Source organism: Octopus sinensis, linkage group LG13 (assembly GCF_006345805.1).
Source record: "Octopus sinensis linkage group LG13, ASM634580v1, whole genome shotgun sequence".
Lineage (NCBI taxonomy): Eukaryota > Metazoa > Mollusca > Cephalopoda > Octopoda > Octopodidae > Octopus > Octopus sinensis.
This window is the reverse complement of record NC_043009.1, coordinates 26,990,947-27,007,475: the sequence shown is the minus strand read 5'-3', so window position 1 is coordinate 27,007,475 and position 16,529 is coordinate 26,990,947. Positions and strand designations below refer to the sequence as shown.

At 36.0% G+C, this 16,529-nt stretch overlaps 1 protein-coding gene across 3 annotated transcripts in view; it reads left to right on the top strand.

Moving 5' to 3' along the window:
* The window catches only part of LOC115218484 (organic cation transporter protein), a 117,334-nt gene extending 101,088 nt beyond the window's left edge, over positions 1–16,246 (top strand). For all 3 annotated transcript variants that reach the window (XM_036508287.1, XM_029788331.2, XM_029788332.2), the window contains 7 exons: positions 777–880; positions 2,255–2,409; positions 8,168–8,336; positions 10,313–10,585; positions 11,216–11,430; positions 14,665–14,773; positions 15,804–16,246. In XM_036508287.1, the coding sequence (XP_036364180.1) occupies positions 777–880; positions 2,255–2,409; positions 8,168–8,336; positions 10,313–10,585; positions 11,216–11,430; positions 14,665–14,773; positions 15,804–16,020 (1,242 nt within the window). In that variant the 3' untranslated portion in view covers positions 16,021–16,246. The remainder of the gene's footprint in view (positions 1–776; positions 881–2,254; positions 2,410–8,167; positions 8,337–10,312; positions 10,586–11,215; positions 11,431–14,664; positions 14,774–15,803) is intronic.
* Positions 16,247–16,529: the final 283 nt, after the last annotated feature.

The following is a 16,529-nucleotide window of genomic DNA, read 5'->3' as shown; positions in this document are numbered from 1 at the left end:
TATATATATATATATATTTGCGTGTATATGTTTGTGTGTCTATGTTTGCCCCCGCCCCAACATCGCTTGACAACCGATGCTGGTGTGTTTACGTCCCCGTAACTTAACGGTTCAGCAACGGAATAAGTCCTGGGGTCGATTTGCTCGACTAAATGCGATGCTCCGGCATGGCCACAGTCAAATGACTAAAACAAATTAAAGAATATACATTACATATTCACACATTCATATCTATATATAGCCAACAGCTACGCTAACCACCCAGTAGACCAAGAGTAAAAATTATGTATGAATATTTTCTTGTATGTTTTTTTGTATCAGGAATCAATCAGGCAATTTTTGAAGCGTCAGCAACGACTGCTTGAAATTTCGATTTAGTTACAAGAATAAGATCTATAGCTTTCATCTGAAATATTTACATTTCACAAACACACACACATATGCACACACATGTTTATATTCTTCTCCGTGTGTTCTATGAATAAAATGCATTAATTTAAATATCTACAAAAATTCATATAATTGTTCCCAATTAAATTTTAAACACTCGTTATGGTCACCAGTTGACATTACCGTTGACAACTACCAAATCATTGGTTCCTGAAGCAAACTTTATTAATAAATTATAAATACTGACCGAAATAAGGGCCAATTACTTTCTCATTATTACGCAGTTTAAATTAAAACGCTCCAAAGTGTACACGTTAATATTTAACAGAAATTGAATAAAATTGTTGTACTTTCTTCAAATCTGTTTTTTGTTAATCTACTTACAGTTTGGTTTGGTATGCGAAAACAATTGGTTAAGATCCACTTTGCAGTCAGTTTATTTTGCTGGTCATCTTGTCGGATCAATAGTATTTGGTGCTTTAGCTGACAGGTAAGATTTACCTTCTTTTTTTTACATATCCAGCCCATTGTACATGTCGTTGTCTTTGATATTCCATGCATTCTACCAGAATTCTTTCCTTTTGTAGGTTTCATTATTAATTTCCACGTTATAGTAAAATCAATCATTGGTGAAGGAAATTGGTATTTTTGTACATGAGATATGTTGCTGCTATTTCCTTTGTTTAATTTGAAATTAGAAATGATGAACTACTAACAAGATCAGATTAGAAAACCCATCGCATCGATTATAACAATTTAGTAAGATATTTTAAGAGATTTTTCTCTTTACTCGTTCTTGAAGTATGAATATTTTCCTACTAATCGAAGTATTTCACAATAAGCCTAAACTCTTTGTAGTCTAGATGAGTGATTCCGTTTTAGTTATCAGTAGTATAATGTGAAATATTTTCAAATGATAAAACGTTAAGTTCCTAAAGAGACGATATTGTTACTTAGTTTACATTCTCGAATGTAATTATATTGTATAACACTATTTATATATATATATATATATATATATACTCAAATTATAGTATAATATCTACGTCATTAATGACCAAACAGGACGTACAGTATACCCGTATAAAGAACAGTTCAAACAGCTACAGTGCCTTGATATATTTAGTTGAATTGTTTAACGAAGTGGTTATATTTTGCCGAACAATCTCCCTAAGACATTTTTAAAAGGGTACCACATGCTTTTAGACTTACTCGTTAACATAGCATATATACAAAATTCCAGGTAAAAGCATATCCGAAGTCCGTTATATTTTCGTTTACAAGAAGAAAATCAAGAGGAAATATTAAACATACATTTTATACAATGAAGCATCCTATCTTTTCTTTATATTGTACTCAATATTATGGTTAATCTACGATCTACTTTTCCTTATGTGATTCTCTTTTGTGCTTCATATATATCTAACGATATTTCGTACGTTATCCTCTTCATTTGGTAACTCATTTTATCTTCTCTCTCTCCTTATCACTCTCTCTCTCTCTCTCTCTCTCGTTCTCTCTTTCTCTTTCTCTCTCATTTGCACATAGGCATATGGACAGATATATTAATACGCAAAAACAAACCCATGACTCACTCTCGCAGTGTTTTGCTAGTATCACGAGTTACAATTTCACGAGCACACTTTCATAGCTCTCTAGAACTTGTATCGTCTGCCTTCATTTTGATGACGTTAGAAACTTCCTTTGTTGCGAGACCTTCTCGCTAGACATAGCGCAAAACAACATTTATCAAAAGTACGTAACATATATATTTACTTCTAGAGCCTTGTTTTCCTTCTTATATTTATTAACAAAACTTTTAAATTTCCTAAAAATAATTAAGGTATTTCTGATTTTCATATAGATTTGGTCGGAGACCTATTTTATTGCTTGCAAATGCATGCCTGGTTGTTTCTGGAGTTACCAAAATCTTCATCCCATCTTTCATCATTTTTCTCATTCTTTATTGGATTCAAGCTTCTGCTAATATCGGCATAACAGTTAGCACATATGCACTGAGTAAGTTACTCCTATATACATACATATATACATACACACATACATCGATACACATAAATACATGTATATGTCTCTCTCTCTCTCTCTATATATATATATATATTGAGTGAGGGAGAGAGAGGGCGAGAGCACAATTGTAGGGCTCAGCACATATTGTAGAAGTTACATATATACTTAATAGCAATTTAGTTCAGCTCCACATGATGGAGAGTTTTGGGGGCGTGTCCTACACTCCCATCTGAACGAGTTCCAGGATCTGAGTCGTCGATGACTGCTCCTGAAACCTTATGAGATGAACGTGTTCTGCGCACCTACGAAACTTTCCGTCAGGTGGGACTAAGTCAAACTATTTACACACACACACGCACACACACACACACACACACACACACACACACACACACACACACACACACTCACACAAACACAAACACATATATATATATATATATATATATATATATATATATATATATATATATATATATATATATAATATATATATATATACTAGCAGATGCATCCGACCTTTCGACAGTTTAAATTACTTTGGTAGTATTTTTTCACCAAATAATTGAACTACCGAGGAGGTTTATGAGTAGCACAGCAATCTATGTTTCCAATTAACCCAGGAACGGAAACTTGTCGGCGAGTTATTGTGGAAGTCGTTGCACGTTAATGATCATAGAACATATAAGTTTGCTAGCGATGCAAAGTAGAGCCACTGAAGTGTTTTAGGAGTACAAAATATAGTTGTTTTACATGAAAGCGAAATTTCTTGTTGGAAATAGCCACATAAATGGTGTAATGAAATTGAAGAAAGACTTTGAAACTCCTCTGCAAGTTTATTTTTTCAACAGCAAAGGGAGCTATTTTTTTCGGAGAGATAAGCTAACAAAATCCCCTTTATTCTGTCTTCCTACATAGCTTACACATAAACTAACAGCGAATTCCGCATAAAGTGAAATTGGCATGAAGCTTTCTGAAAGATACGTATAGTTTTCGCTAGTGGAAGCAAAGCTCTTATTTAAAGGTTGATTCTTTGAGACGAATTATATGTGATTGTTTAAAAAAAGGCTAGAACGATAATACTAAAACGAATTTGAAACAATGGACAGTCGTCGGAATATCATAATGGATGCTAAACAAAGATATCAACAAATAGAAGAGACGGAAGGGAACTCCACCTTTCAAGTAACTCAGAATAGGTAAAGGTAAGCTTGCCAAAGTTAAGTGCTCTTTAAACATGGAGATTAAGATTGTATTAGATATTCATCGCGTACAGTGTCCATAGTCAATTTAATCACCTTGACAGGTGGACTCTCGAAATAAATAGACAAAATCCTTTCACTTTTATAAAAAGATTAAAAAGGTATGGAAGACCCTACATACAAAAGCTCTAGGTCCATTTACGCAGGAGCTCTGGGCAATATATTTAGTGCATGACCATCCTGGAGATATAAGTAATGTTTGTGTAAAGTTTAGTGAAAATCGGTTGAGAATTGTGGAAATGTACGCGTTCAGTGTTCCTAGTCAAGTTAATCACCTTCGCTGGTAGAAAGTGGAAATAAATAAAGATCCTTTTACTTTTATAAAAAAATTAAAAACGTATTAATATCCCTACTCTTTCTGTTAGCTACTTATGACGTTATATCATATAACGTTTTTTTAAACAATATTAATAGCGTTCTGTCTATCGCTATACAAATCCATCATTTTTTGCTAAAATATCGTATTGACGAGTTTCGTTTTTTTCACTTTCCCGAAGAGAAGATTGCATTGTTTATACCATTTATTCTTTTGAATAGTATTTATTCTTTTGAATAGTGGAATTTTCGAAACATGTGTCGAAAGTAAAAATATTTGTTTACACCTGCGTTAACTCCATTTTTTATTCATATTATTCAAATATTCAACGTAAATACGAAGTTTCTACCTTTATAAACAAGGAGTTACAACACCTTTACTTGTGAGATTTTTGCTGCCCTGGTAACTATTTATTTATTTTTCCGTGTTAATTGTTAACAAGGTAAAAATACACTCATCTATTTATAATACTTTAATCAGGTTTATTAATAACCTGCTAACTGAATAGTTACAGCATATGGAGTTATTGAATATTAACGCATCTCTTAAAGACATTCCTATTCCACCTAAGAATGTTTTCCTTAAACAACTTGTCAATAAGATTAATTCCTTCATCAACCGAATAAGATGGCTTACCTTTTTCTTTGACAAAAATGACACTCAACAACACACTAATGATAAAACATCTGAGTTCAACAAGTTATTTAAATCTAAAAATAGTCCGCCGCCTAACCCAAGATTGAAGCAATTTGAAGATGATCTCTGGTCCATTGTGAGAAATGTTAAATTTCAACGATCACCACCAAGAAATAAACATCTGAGGTATCTTCGCAACATCACCAAAGAAATCAATTCTATGGATACTATGTTGGTTCAATCTGATAAGACTGGAAATCTGTACAAACTTTATAAAGACTATTATTTGGAATTACTTAAAAAAGAAATTCACTTAAGAAAGCCAACATTGAGGCTATGAAAATCATGGAGAAATATAACCTACAAATGAAGACAGAACCACTTGTTCCTAAGCAACCTCGGTTCATTTTGAAGGATCACAAACCAAATTTTTTTACTAACCCATCATTAAGGCTTATCTGCCCTTCTAGCTCTGACATCGGTATCCTTAGTAAAAATATACTAGATAAATATATTCCTAATTTAATCAAAACATTAAAACTTAGTTTATGGACTAATTCATTTGTAGTAGTTGACTGGTTTAGGTCTATTAACAGTAAGGTGAGTACAAAGTTTATCCAGTTTGATATTTCCAATTTTTATTCATCTATTAATCCAATAGTACTTAATAAGGCACTTTGGCTTGCTCATAACAAAGCTGGTCTCACCCGAGAAGAAATTAATGTTGTGTTGGCAGCCAGAAGATCTATTATTAAATTTGATGATAAGTTGTGGGTCCGTCAAGACACACCAGATAGTTTCGATATATCAATGGGAAGTTCTGATTCAGCACAGATAGCTGATTTGGTCTGTATATATATTCTTTTTGAAATGGCTGAAGAGTTCCCTAACATTTATGGAGGTCTATATCGTGATGATTGTTTACTTTACCTCCAAAATGTTTCCAACCAAAAGGTACAGAAAGTTAAGAATAGTTTAGTTCATTTTTTCAGTAGAATGGGCTTAAAAATCGTTTTTGATGACGATCTGACGAAGGCCAACTTTTTAGATATTACGCTTAATTTACACAGTGACTCTTACTTCCCATATCATAAACCGTTGACCAATCTTAAGTACATTAGCAAATTTAGTAATCATCCTGGAGCAATTACTAAGAACTTAGTTAAGAATATTTCATTTAGATTATCTAAATTATCTGCTAATGTTGATATTTTCAATAATAGCGCTGAATTCTATAACTCTGCCTTAATCAAAGCAGGTTATACAGAAAAAAATTTCTACATTGATTCTGCTCAGTCTAATTGTAAATTCAATAATGTAGATAAGATTTCTAGTCGTAAAAGAATTATTGATAACAAACATACCTTACGCACCGATACAAAGCGAATGAAGGCAGATAACCCTTATTTAATCCCCTATTATTGATCTAAAAGTAAATATAACACCTTCAAAAGTAATTACGCTATGAATACTAGTAAAAATATTTGGTTAATAATTCCTTACGGGAGACAAATTAAATCTAATCTCCCACTGCTGTTTCGTCAAGCTATTGCTAGGAATTTTCCAAACAATTCTAGATATTACTCTATAATTAATTCACATAAGGTTAGGATAGGTTTTTCAAACACAAAAAATCTCTTGCAAATTATATCTTCTCATAATAGCAAACTGTTAAATATTAATACATTTACTAATACTAACATTAATTTAGCTAATACCATCCAACCCTCTAGAAATATTAATAACAAGGTTATTGTATCTGAAGTCAATTCCAATAGAATTAAATTTATGTCAAGTAACTCTAAGATTAAAAATTCTATATACCAGTGTATAATCACTACTCGTAATAAAGTACGATTTTACATTGGAAGCACATCGTTAGAGTTATCTAAAAGAATTTCTATCCATTACTCAACATTTAGGGATAGAAATAAACGGAATAGTACCGGTCTCAGCAAACTGATTTGGGATTTAAAAGACCACAATGAACAATTTCATTTAGAATGGCTGATCCTCTCAAAATCGATACCATATGACAAAGGCAAGAAATTCTGTCTTCTCTGCAATTCTGAGCTATTTTTTCATTATTTTTTCTAAAAATACTCTAGTAAATAATATTTCGGCAATGATCTGGGGGTAAAGTGAGGATGAAATAATCATAGTGTTAGACAATAAAGAATGTTTGTTTAATCCAGTCTCTCTTGTTTACACTTTTATATATACTAAACGGATTTCTAGATGTATCTTCAGTAATACGTTCGGTTTCCGTTGTGAGACTGCACCTGGAAGCCGGTACGGTAGACGGGCTTTACAAAGTAAACTACAAAATTCATAACCAAATTGAATTTGTGTGTATGTGTATATATATATATATATATATAATATATATATATATATATACATATGCATAATGTATGTGTTTTGACAGTTCGTGATCAGGGTGTAAATTATAGGCGAAAGAAAATATGTTCTCGTTAATTCACCTGGTATTTAAACACCTAGAAGTCACAGGCTAGCGAGATGACTCGCACCAGATCCCGTTGCATGAGCGGTAGACATGAATACTTCGTCATCTTTCTGCTTGTTAATATTATGTGTCCTACAACGGGACCTGGCGCGAATTATCTCACTTGTGTATGACTTTCGGGTGTTTTAACACAAGGCGAATTAACGAGAAGATATTCTCTTACAACAATAAATAGCAACCTTCCCACGAACTACCAAAACAAATGTCTTGTGCACGTGTGTTTATATCCCTTGGACTGCTTCTCACTCATATATGAATTTTTCCGTGGTAGGAAACATAACATATCAGGACATGATTGTCACACACTATTTTGCATATAGTCTTAGAGAGCGAAGAGCACCCTCGGAGGAACCGTGCGGGCCGAAACGACCGGGAGGTGGACGCGCTACTACCGCTAGAACGCGAACGGCGACGGCGCCCAATAGCGCACCCGCCTCGTGGCTCCCGCGCGCGCCTGACCGACCCGCGCCGTTGAAGGCGCAGGCGTGAGACCGGACGCGACGCGGCGCGGACGAAGACGAGCGATGGACGGGGTGCCGAGTCGCGGCGGCGACGCGAGCAGAGCTCCGCGGCCCGACCGCGCACGCACCGGCGAATAGGGCCGGGAGTGCGAACGGACGACCGAAGCGGACGCGCCAGAAGCGCGCCTGCGACGGCGCCGTCGCCCCGAACTTTGTGTATGTGTGTTCGATATTGTTTATATTGCTCGGGTTGCTTCTCAGACATATTTGAATATATATGTGTGTGCGTGTGTGTATGTGTGTGCACCGTAACAAGTTTTCATTAACCAGAAAACAACAGATATTAATAATAAAATGAGGCTATTATTTTGTATATAATATTTGAAATTTTCTCTCTTAACAACTAATTCATATTACTGCATGGGTTCATGTTACAGAAATCGTAGATTTACAGTTGAATATTTGAATCTTCCTTTTCACTTACCACATTCTTTGTATATAAATAATAAGCATTCTTAATATATTTATATTTTCTTAAATTTTACAGTCATGGAATTTACTTCTTCAGAACTACGTGCTCCTGTTAATTTTGTGTTTATGTGCGCCACTGCAGTAATCGCGATATTTTTAACAGGATTCGCCTATGCCATATCTGACTGGCGTACTTTAGAATTGACAGCGTGTCTCCTACCGATAATGGTTTTTTTCATTTGGACGTAAGTTAAGAATATTTTTATTTAGCTATATTTTACTGTCCATAATTCTAATTCCAAACAAGAATATCTTTATTATTTCTCGCAACTCACATTTGCCAACTCAGACGAAAATCTAATATTGAAAACATGACTTGAATTCTATTTCGCTTCCATGCAAACCTTTCACTGACCGATAAAAAAAATTCCTAAATTTTACTTTTTCTTTATTTTTGTCCTCAAATTTGTTCGATGCACATCTGTCAGTTTTAATGTCTGTGTTTTCAATAAATATATTCTCTCGACAATGACGGATGTTGAGAGGTGTATCGTAATAATTTCTTTATTTCTCTTCTTCACAGCGACTGTACAATAGATAAGCCTTTGCTTACAATATAACATTTTATCATAGTATTTCTCTCCAATCTATCGTTTATAAGAAGAATGTACGTAGCATTCCTCTTATTTCTTGATTAAACGAGTGACTGTGTTCTATATACTGGTTAAAATGTCCTCACAGTAAATCGCATTTATGGCTTTATTGTACAGTCTACATTCCATCTATCTATCAGTCTGTCCATCCGTCTATCTTTTCAACCATCATTCCTGGGATATGGGATAGTCATGTGGGTAGGGTCCATAGGTGTCCCTTTCATATGACTCTATCAGAAGCAAGTTTCATTAAATTTTCCGGCTGCTTTCTCAAACGTGACTCTGAAACTTTGGATTTTATCCAAGAATCACGTTTTTGGTCTACCCCCAGGTCTCCTGTCAGTTGGCTCAGCTTGAAGAATCCGTTTAGCGATTCATTCCTGTGTCATTCAAACCAAATCTCTGAAGTACAGGACTTTTGATACCTTAGTGCAGAAATCTAGCAACTCCACCTGAAGAGACTCCCTGATCTCCGAGCTACGAACTCTGTCGAGTAATGTTGTTCCAAAGATCTTTGGCAGAGCGCCATTTCGATCGCTTGTATTCATGACCGTACATTGTCAGTCATTACTCATTACTCTTGGATAAAGGCGAGGATGGGCGTCTTTAGGTGAGGGTAAGCACGAAATCCGAATTGAAAATAACAAGTTTGTCTTTGTTTTTTGGGAGGTTTTCGCCAATTTCTCCTCTTCTTAGGATCGATTGTTTGAGCTGACGCATTACTGTGGAAGCACCTGCAATACAATTCTAACATCCAATTCACCCCCTGTTTCTCATTACTCGTGAATATGGCCCCCTGATGCTTAAACTTATCCACTTGTCTCAGTGATCTTTCACTAATATATCGAGTTTACAAGTAGGATTGTCTTGAGAAAACTAATATCTTAATCTTCTCCAGGCGAATTTTTATCCCTACCTTGCAGCACTCGGCTGCGAACCCATTCAGTGCATGCTGGAGATCACATCCGATGTGCAAATATCAGCTCTATCGATTCTACACTCACTGACTGTGATCCTACTCCCACAACAGCGGCGCATGTCATAAAAACTGTGCAGTGTACCGATTCTATATTTGTTCTGTGTAGTATTTCTTTTGATAGATTCTTCCTATCTAAATGACGCATAGCCCTGTTTCTTTAATTACTTCCTGATAATTCTCATTCTACGAAATATCTTAAAGAAGATAGAGGGAAGCTTCACGTCACATCTTAAAGGAAAGAAATATAAGCGTGATATATTAGATTTTTAACTACAGCAATAATTATTGCTGGTTAGAGGAGCAGATACAATATTAGTTTCATATTTTGGTATAAGACCAGCAATTTCGCGGGGACTGGGATAAGTCGATTACATTGACCCTAGTGCTCAAATTGTTACTTATTCTACTGTGCCGGAGAGGATGAAAGGCAAAATCGACTTCTGTGGAATTTGAACTCAGAAGAATGCCGCTAGGCGTGTTGACCGGAGTGCTATCGATTCTGAAGATCGCCGCCTTTATTAGCAGGCATAATATTGATAACTAATTACCAATAATATTTTGAGCAGCTCTTTCTATTGAACACTTTCAGATTTGTGCCTGAATCTCCAAGATGGTTTATTGGAAGAAAACGATTTAGAGAAGCTGAGGCAATCCTTGAAGAAGTGATAAAGAACAATATAAAGCAACACGAGGAGGTGCTAGGTATTTTAACAGATGATGAAGAGGAAACTTTATTCGAAAACAGTTTCCAAGAAAATATACCTGAGAAAACAATCGTAAACAAAGAAGAGAATTATACTTTTATCGATCTATTTAAAACATGGCGGATTGCATTAATCACACTTAATATTTGCTTCGGCTGGTACATATTTTTAAAACATTTTTATACCTTATTGTATGTCGCCTTTCTAAAAAAACAAAAAAATCTATAAATTAAAATGACGAAATGTATATTATCTTAGATTGAACGTCTTTTGTTAATGGAATTGTGTAAATATGATCGAATAACACATAAGATTAAGGTATGCGATTATATATTTTGTACACTGTTCTATCAATACAAACATTAAACATACTTGGCATTCGCTGATTAACGCGATTTGATGTCCTTATGCACAGGTAAATGCATCTATCACTGAGTAATAAAGTAATGTGGATAGCTACGGCCTTCATATAACAGGGGATATTTACCAAAAATTGGCAAATATTCTCATATGCGTCTGTGTGTATGTGTGTGTGTGTGTGTGTGTGTGTGTGTGTGTGTGTGTGTGTGTGTGTGTGTGTGTGTGTGTGTGTGTGTGTGTGTGTTGTATGTGTGTGTGTGTGCGTGCGAAACCAGAGAGAGAAATAGTGTAGGATATATTTGTATGGTTGATACAGATGTCTGAAATATTTTCCTATTTTCTGATATTTTAGCATAGATGTATAACTTTGTATTACAAATGTGAACAACGTGTGTTCTGTTATGTAACGCGTTGTTTTTCTTTTGCAGGATGGTCTGCAGCATGTTATACTATGGCGTAATACTTAAATCTGTTGATATGGCTGGAAACCGCTACTTAAACTACCTTTTAATGCAAATTGTTGAGGTTCCCAGCAACTACGCTTCTTATTATTTCTTTATACGTTTTGACCACCGCAAACCTATAAGTTTCTTTATGGTGTTTAGTGGATTAAATTGTATCGTCTCAAATTTTGTAACCGAAGGTAAAGTATATCATGGATTTTATAATTTATATACACTTTGATTTATTTTTCTGGGAAGTCATTATCGAATTTAACTTATACAAAATCAATATTTGACGCAATTTGTAATGAGTATTTTCTAGGTTGTGTAAAACAAAAAATATTCACAATCTTATTGTAACAAATACCTGGTTATGACTCAGGAATAATAGATACAAATCTACTGAAGCACGAAGAACATTCTAGATAAAGTTTCGTACCAAAAGACAAAATGTATTAGCCATAGTCTTTCTGCATTGTAATATACCATGTGATTTCATATATTTTTTGAGGAGTGATCAATATGTCAGTCTCCCGTTCATGTGGATTTTATATACATCAATAAGACTCTGATTGTTTTATCTTCCGTCAATTCTTTGGATTGGCTGTTGTATCCACATGAGCTTTTTTTTAAAACCCAGAAGACAACTGGACGTTTCTAAGGGACAACCTGCTGAGAGCCACTGACCAGATTTGTGGCTGGTGCAAAGTCCCCTCTCGACCTAAAATAACGTGGTGGTGGAAAAATGTTGTAGACAGGGCTATTAGAGAAAAGAGACAGGCTTGGAAGGACTGGAAAAATGGGGGTAGCAGGGAATTGTATCAGACTGCCAAAAGAGAAGCTAGGAGACAGGTTTATTTAGCCAGAGGGGAAGCAGATAAGAAAAGATTTGCCAATGTTCTGCGCTGTGAGGACCAAAGACTTGAGGTATTTCGCGTTGCAAGACAGTGTGTGACAGAGAATCGTAATGTGGTAGGAGAGAAATGTGTTCGCATGGATGATGGTACACTTGCGCTAAATGAGGATGCAAAGAGAGAGGTGTGGAGACGCCACTATGAAAGGTTGCTGAATGAAGAAAATGAATGGGATAAAGAGAATCTGCCGAATGTCGACCCAACAGAGGGACCAGCTATCCGAGTTGACAGTTCCTTGGTAATTAAGGCAATTAGAAGCATGAAGACAGGGAAAGCCCCAGGCCCATCAGGAATTACTGCAGAGATGCTCAAAATATCTGGTAGTGTCGGCTATAGCCTAGTCACCCGTATAGTTAACCAGGTGATACACGAAGGAGTCATACCCAATGACTGGTGTAGCAGCATAATAGTCAACTGCTACAAAGGTAAAGGTGACGCCCTAGATACAAATAATTACAGAGGTATCAAGCTGTTGGATCAAGTAATGAAGGTTACGGAGAGGGTCATAGCCCAACTAATTAGAGAGAGAGTTAGTTTAGATGAGATGCAGTTTGGATTCGTGCCTGGAAAAAGCACCACTGATGCTATATTCCTGGTAATACAGCTGCAGGAGAAATATCTAGCCAAAGATAAGCCCCTGTACCTGGCTTTCGTTGACATGGAGAAAGCCTTCGACAGGGTCCCCCGATTCCTTATCTGGTGGTCAATGAGGAAACTAGGGATAGATGAATGGTTAGTGAGAGCTGTGAAAGCCATGTACAGGGACGCTGCTAGTAAGGTGAGGGTTGGCAACGAGTACACAAACGCCTTCGGGTAGATGACCTTGCTCGATCTGTAGGAAAGGTGTAGGTATAAACTCTATAAGATGCACCAAGTGTAAGCTATGGACACACAAGAGGTGCAGCAACGTCAAGGGAAGGCTAACTAAGAAGATAGTTTTTGTATGTGGCAGATGCTCAGGAGCAATAAACACTGAAAATGCGCAGAGAGCAACTTCCGCCACATTCCAGGGAGAAAAACTAGAAATAGTTGATAGCTTCCGTTACCTAGGTGACCAAGTCAGTAGCGGGGGCGGGTGTGTTGAAAGAGTAAGAATAGCTTGGGCAAAGTTCAGAGAGCTCTTACCTCTGCTAGGGGCAAAAGGCCGCTTGCTCAGAGTAACAGGTAGACTATATGATGCTTGTGTACGAACAGCCATGCTACATGGCAGTGAAACATGGCAGAAATGAAGCCAGTATGCTCCGATGGATGTGTAATGTCAGTGTTCATACTCGACAGAGTGTAAGTACCTTGAGAGAGAAGTTGTACCTAAGAAGCATCAGTTGCGGTGTGCAAGAGAGACATTTGCGCTGGTATGGCCATGTGGCGAGAATGGATGAAGATAGTGAAAAATTGCCACACCCTAGCTGTTGAGGGAACCTGTGGAAGAGGCAGACCCAGGAAAACATGGGATGAGGTGGTGAAGCACGACCTTCGAACTTTAGGTCTCACCGAGGAAATGACTAGAGACCGAGACCTTTGGAAGTATGCTGTGCGTGAGAAGAACCGGCAGGACAAGTGAGACCATCACCCATGGCCTCAGTCCACTTATGCATACCTTTCCTTCTTGGGACACAAAACCCTACTTGTGAAGACCTGTTGAGGCAAGTGAAAATCAAATCAAAAAATAAAAAATAAAAAATAAAAATCGATCAACATGAATGGAAGTTGTAGCTGCGATACCAGTGCCGGTGGCACGTAAGAGAGTCATCCGATCGTGGCCGTTGCCAGCCTCGCCTGGCCTCCGTGCCGGTGGCACGTAAAAAGCACCATCCGACCGTAGCCGTTTGCCAGCCTCGTCTTGCACCTGTGCCGGTGGCACATAAAAAGCACCCACTACACTCATGGAGTGGTTGGCGTTAGGAAGGGCATCCAGCCGTAGAAACATTGCCAGATCAAACTGGGCCTGGTGCAGCCTTCTGGCTTCCCAGACCCCAGTTGCACCGTCCAAACCATGCCAGCATGGAAAGCGGACGCTAAACGATGATGATGATGACTTTCATTGAATATTTATTTACATGTGTTCTATTATACAAATTGTGAATTTTGGATTATTTTTAGATTAAATTCCGAATAAGGGGAGCCCCGAAATAATAACCATTACTTTTGAAAGTTCATGCTCCAGTTCTTTGTTTTGTCCAGAAAATCCAAGGGTTAATGAAAATATTTAATATTAGAAACGATGTAAAATTTAATCAAGGTATTTTCCTTTGTCTACGCTAATAATTATTTAATTCAATTTATATTACAGCTCTTGACACATAAGAAGTGAATATTTTTTAAAGATTGAGATGTTAATAGCGAAAATTGTATTTGTCTAACAGCTCCAAATTAGAAGCCACAAGACAGATGTTTATAATGAACAATCAAAATCAAACATGAGATCATTAATGAAAAAACTCGTGTGAGATGTTGAATGAAACCCGATACAATGGCAGAGGTATGACGCATTCTCTAATCTTTGATTTCATTGTATTTTAGGCTCATTCTGGATCCCTCTCATTCTGGTTGTTCTGGGAAAGTTTGGAATCTCAGCAGCCTTTTCTTCAATTTATCTCTTATCAGCAGAAATATTCCCAACAGTTGTGAGGTAAGTGGCATTCAAACACATTTTTTCAACTGGTTATAGCTTCAATTATCCAAGTTGATAAAGTTTCAGATAGCTTGTGATGTGCAGCTTATACTTGCTCCATCTGTACCAAACATAGGTATCACCCATCATCTCAATTAACTGAATTTTCACTGCATTTTTTGCTCATCTCACCATGAATTTATCAACTCACGATATCTCTGCTTGGTTTTCTAAGTTTAATTAATCGATTTAGTCATATCATCGTATGATTTGCATATCATATCATGTCGCTGTTTGTTTTGCTGATCAAACCTTATGACTACGATTCGCTCATCTCACCATTAATTCCGAATTTTACTATATCACTGGATGCTTTGCTCATTTCATCATGACTTGACCAAGTTACCATAACATTACCTGATTTCAAAATTGAATTCATCCGTTCATCAAATCATGCTGCAGAATTATTGATATTGTTTTGATGATTCCCTCTCAACTTTTGATGTGCAGCTTGTGCTTGCTCCATCACTGCATATGTACTAAACATAGGTATCACCCATCATCTCGATTCCCTGAATTTTTACTCATCAAACCATGCTGCAATATTATTGATATTGCTTTGATCATCTCCTCTCATCGAGCAGCTTCATCTTTTCGATATTAATTAATGTAATAACAATACACAGCAATTTATACGCCTGTACTTAACTGAAGAGGATAGATACAGAGAAATGTAAGAATACGACAGACTCCTACATCCATGAAGTGAAGCAGTAAATCAAAGGGAATTTAAAGAATTGAATAAATTTTTTTTTTTCTCAAATTATTAAATGGAATCCTGTATTCCAGTATCGTTGGCTAGATCTCAGTGAATACAATTCTTCATTTAGGATATTCGTTACAAGTTTCGTAAAACGCATATCCTTTTGAATAAATTCATATATCTTTTTAATTTGTATGTGTATGATTGAAATAATAATACTAATGAAAGATAATACTTTCTAACTGGAAATACCTCTATACTAATCTATATTATTTTTGTTTTCAGAACAAACGGTTTAGGTGTAGCTTCAATGACTGCTCGTATCGGCAGTATGCTTGCACCCTTCATTCTTCACCTTTCATACTATGTCAAATGGCTTCCTTTAAGTATCTTCGGCGTTCTTTCATTTATATCCGGCATGATGATCCTTTTATTGCCAGAAACAAAAGATAAAGACTTACCTCAGACACTGGATGATTTGACCAGCAGAAAGAACTTTTAACGTAAAACAACAAAAAGAAACAAAGGTTCAATGACAGCAAAAAGAGAAAAATGCATTTTATTGAATGCATCGAGGGTTTAATTTAAAAATTTGTCAACACAGATTTTCTTCTATGAATAATTTTAGACAGAAATTCAAGTGATTACGGGTTAATTTTAAAATCTTTTCTATACAATATTTTGTGACCATCAATTTTACTTAAATGAATAAAAAATATTTTACTAAAGATAAGTTTTTGTGTTCAAACGTACTATTAGTATTATTTTCTCAAAGTTGTATGGAGGTCCTAGTAATAGAAATTGGAACGTGAGATTCAAAACTAAAATTAAAATGGCAGTTTCCTATATTTAAACATGTCAGACAAGTAAAGCTTCTTAAATGTTTCGTCTCCAAATAAATATATTCCTTTCTTCCTTTCTCTTTCATTTGATATACGCATTTATATTGAAATATTCATTTATTTTCAAATTTTCGAAACAGCTATTCTTCAACGTTCGAGATTTCTAGAA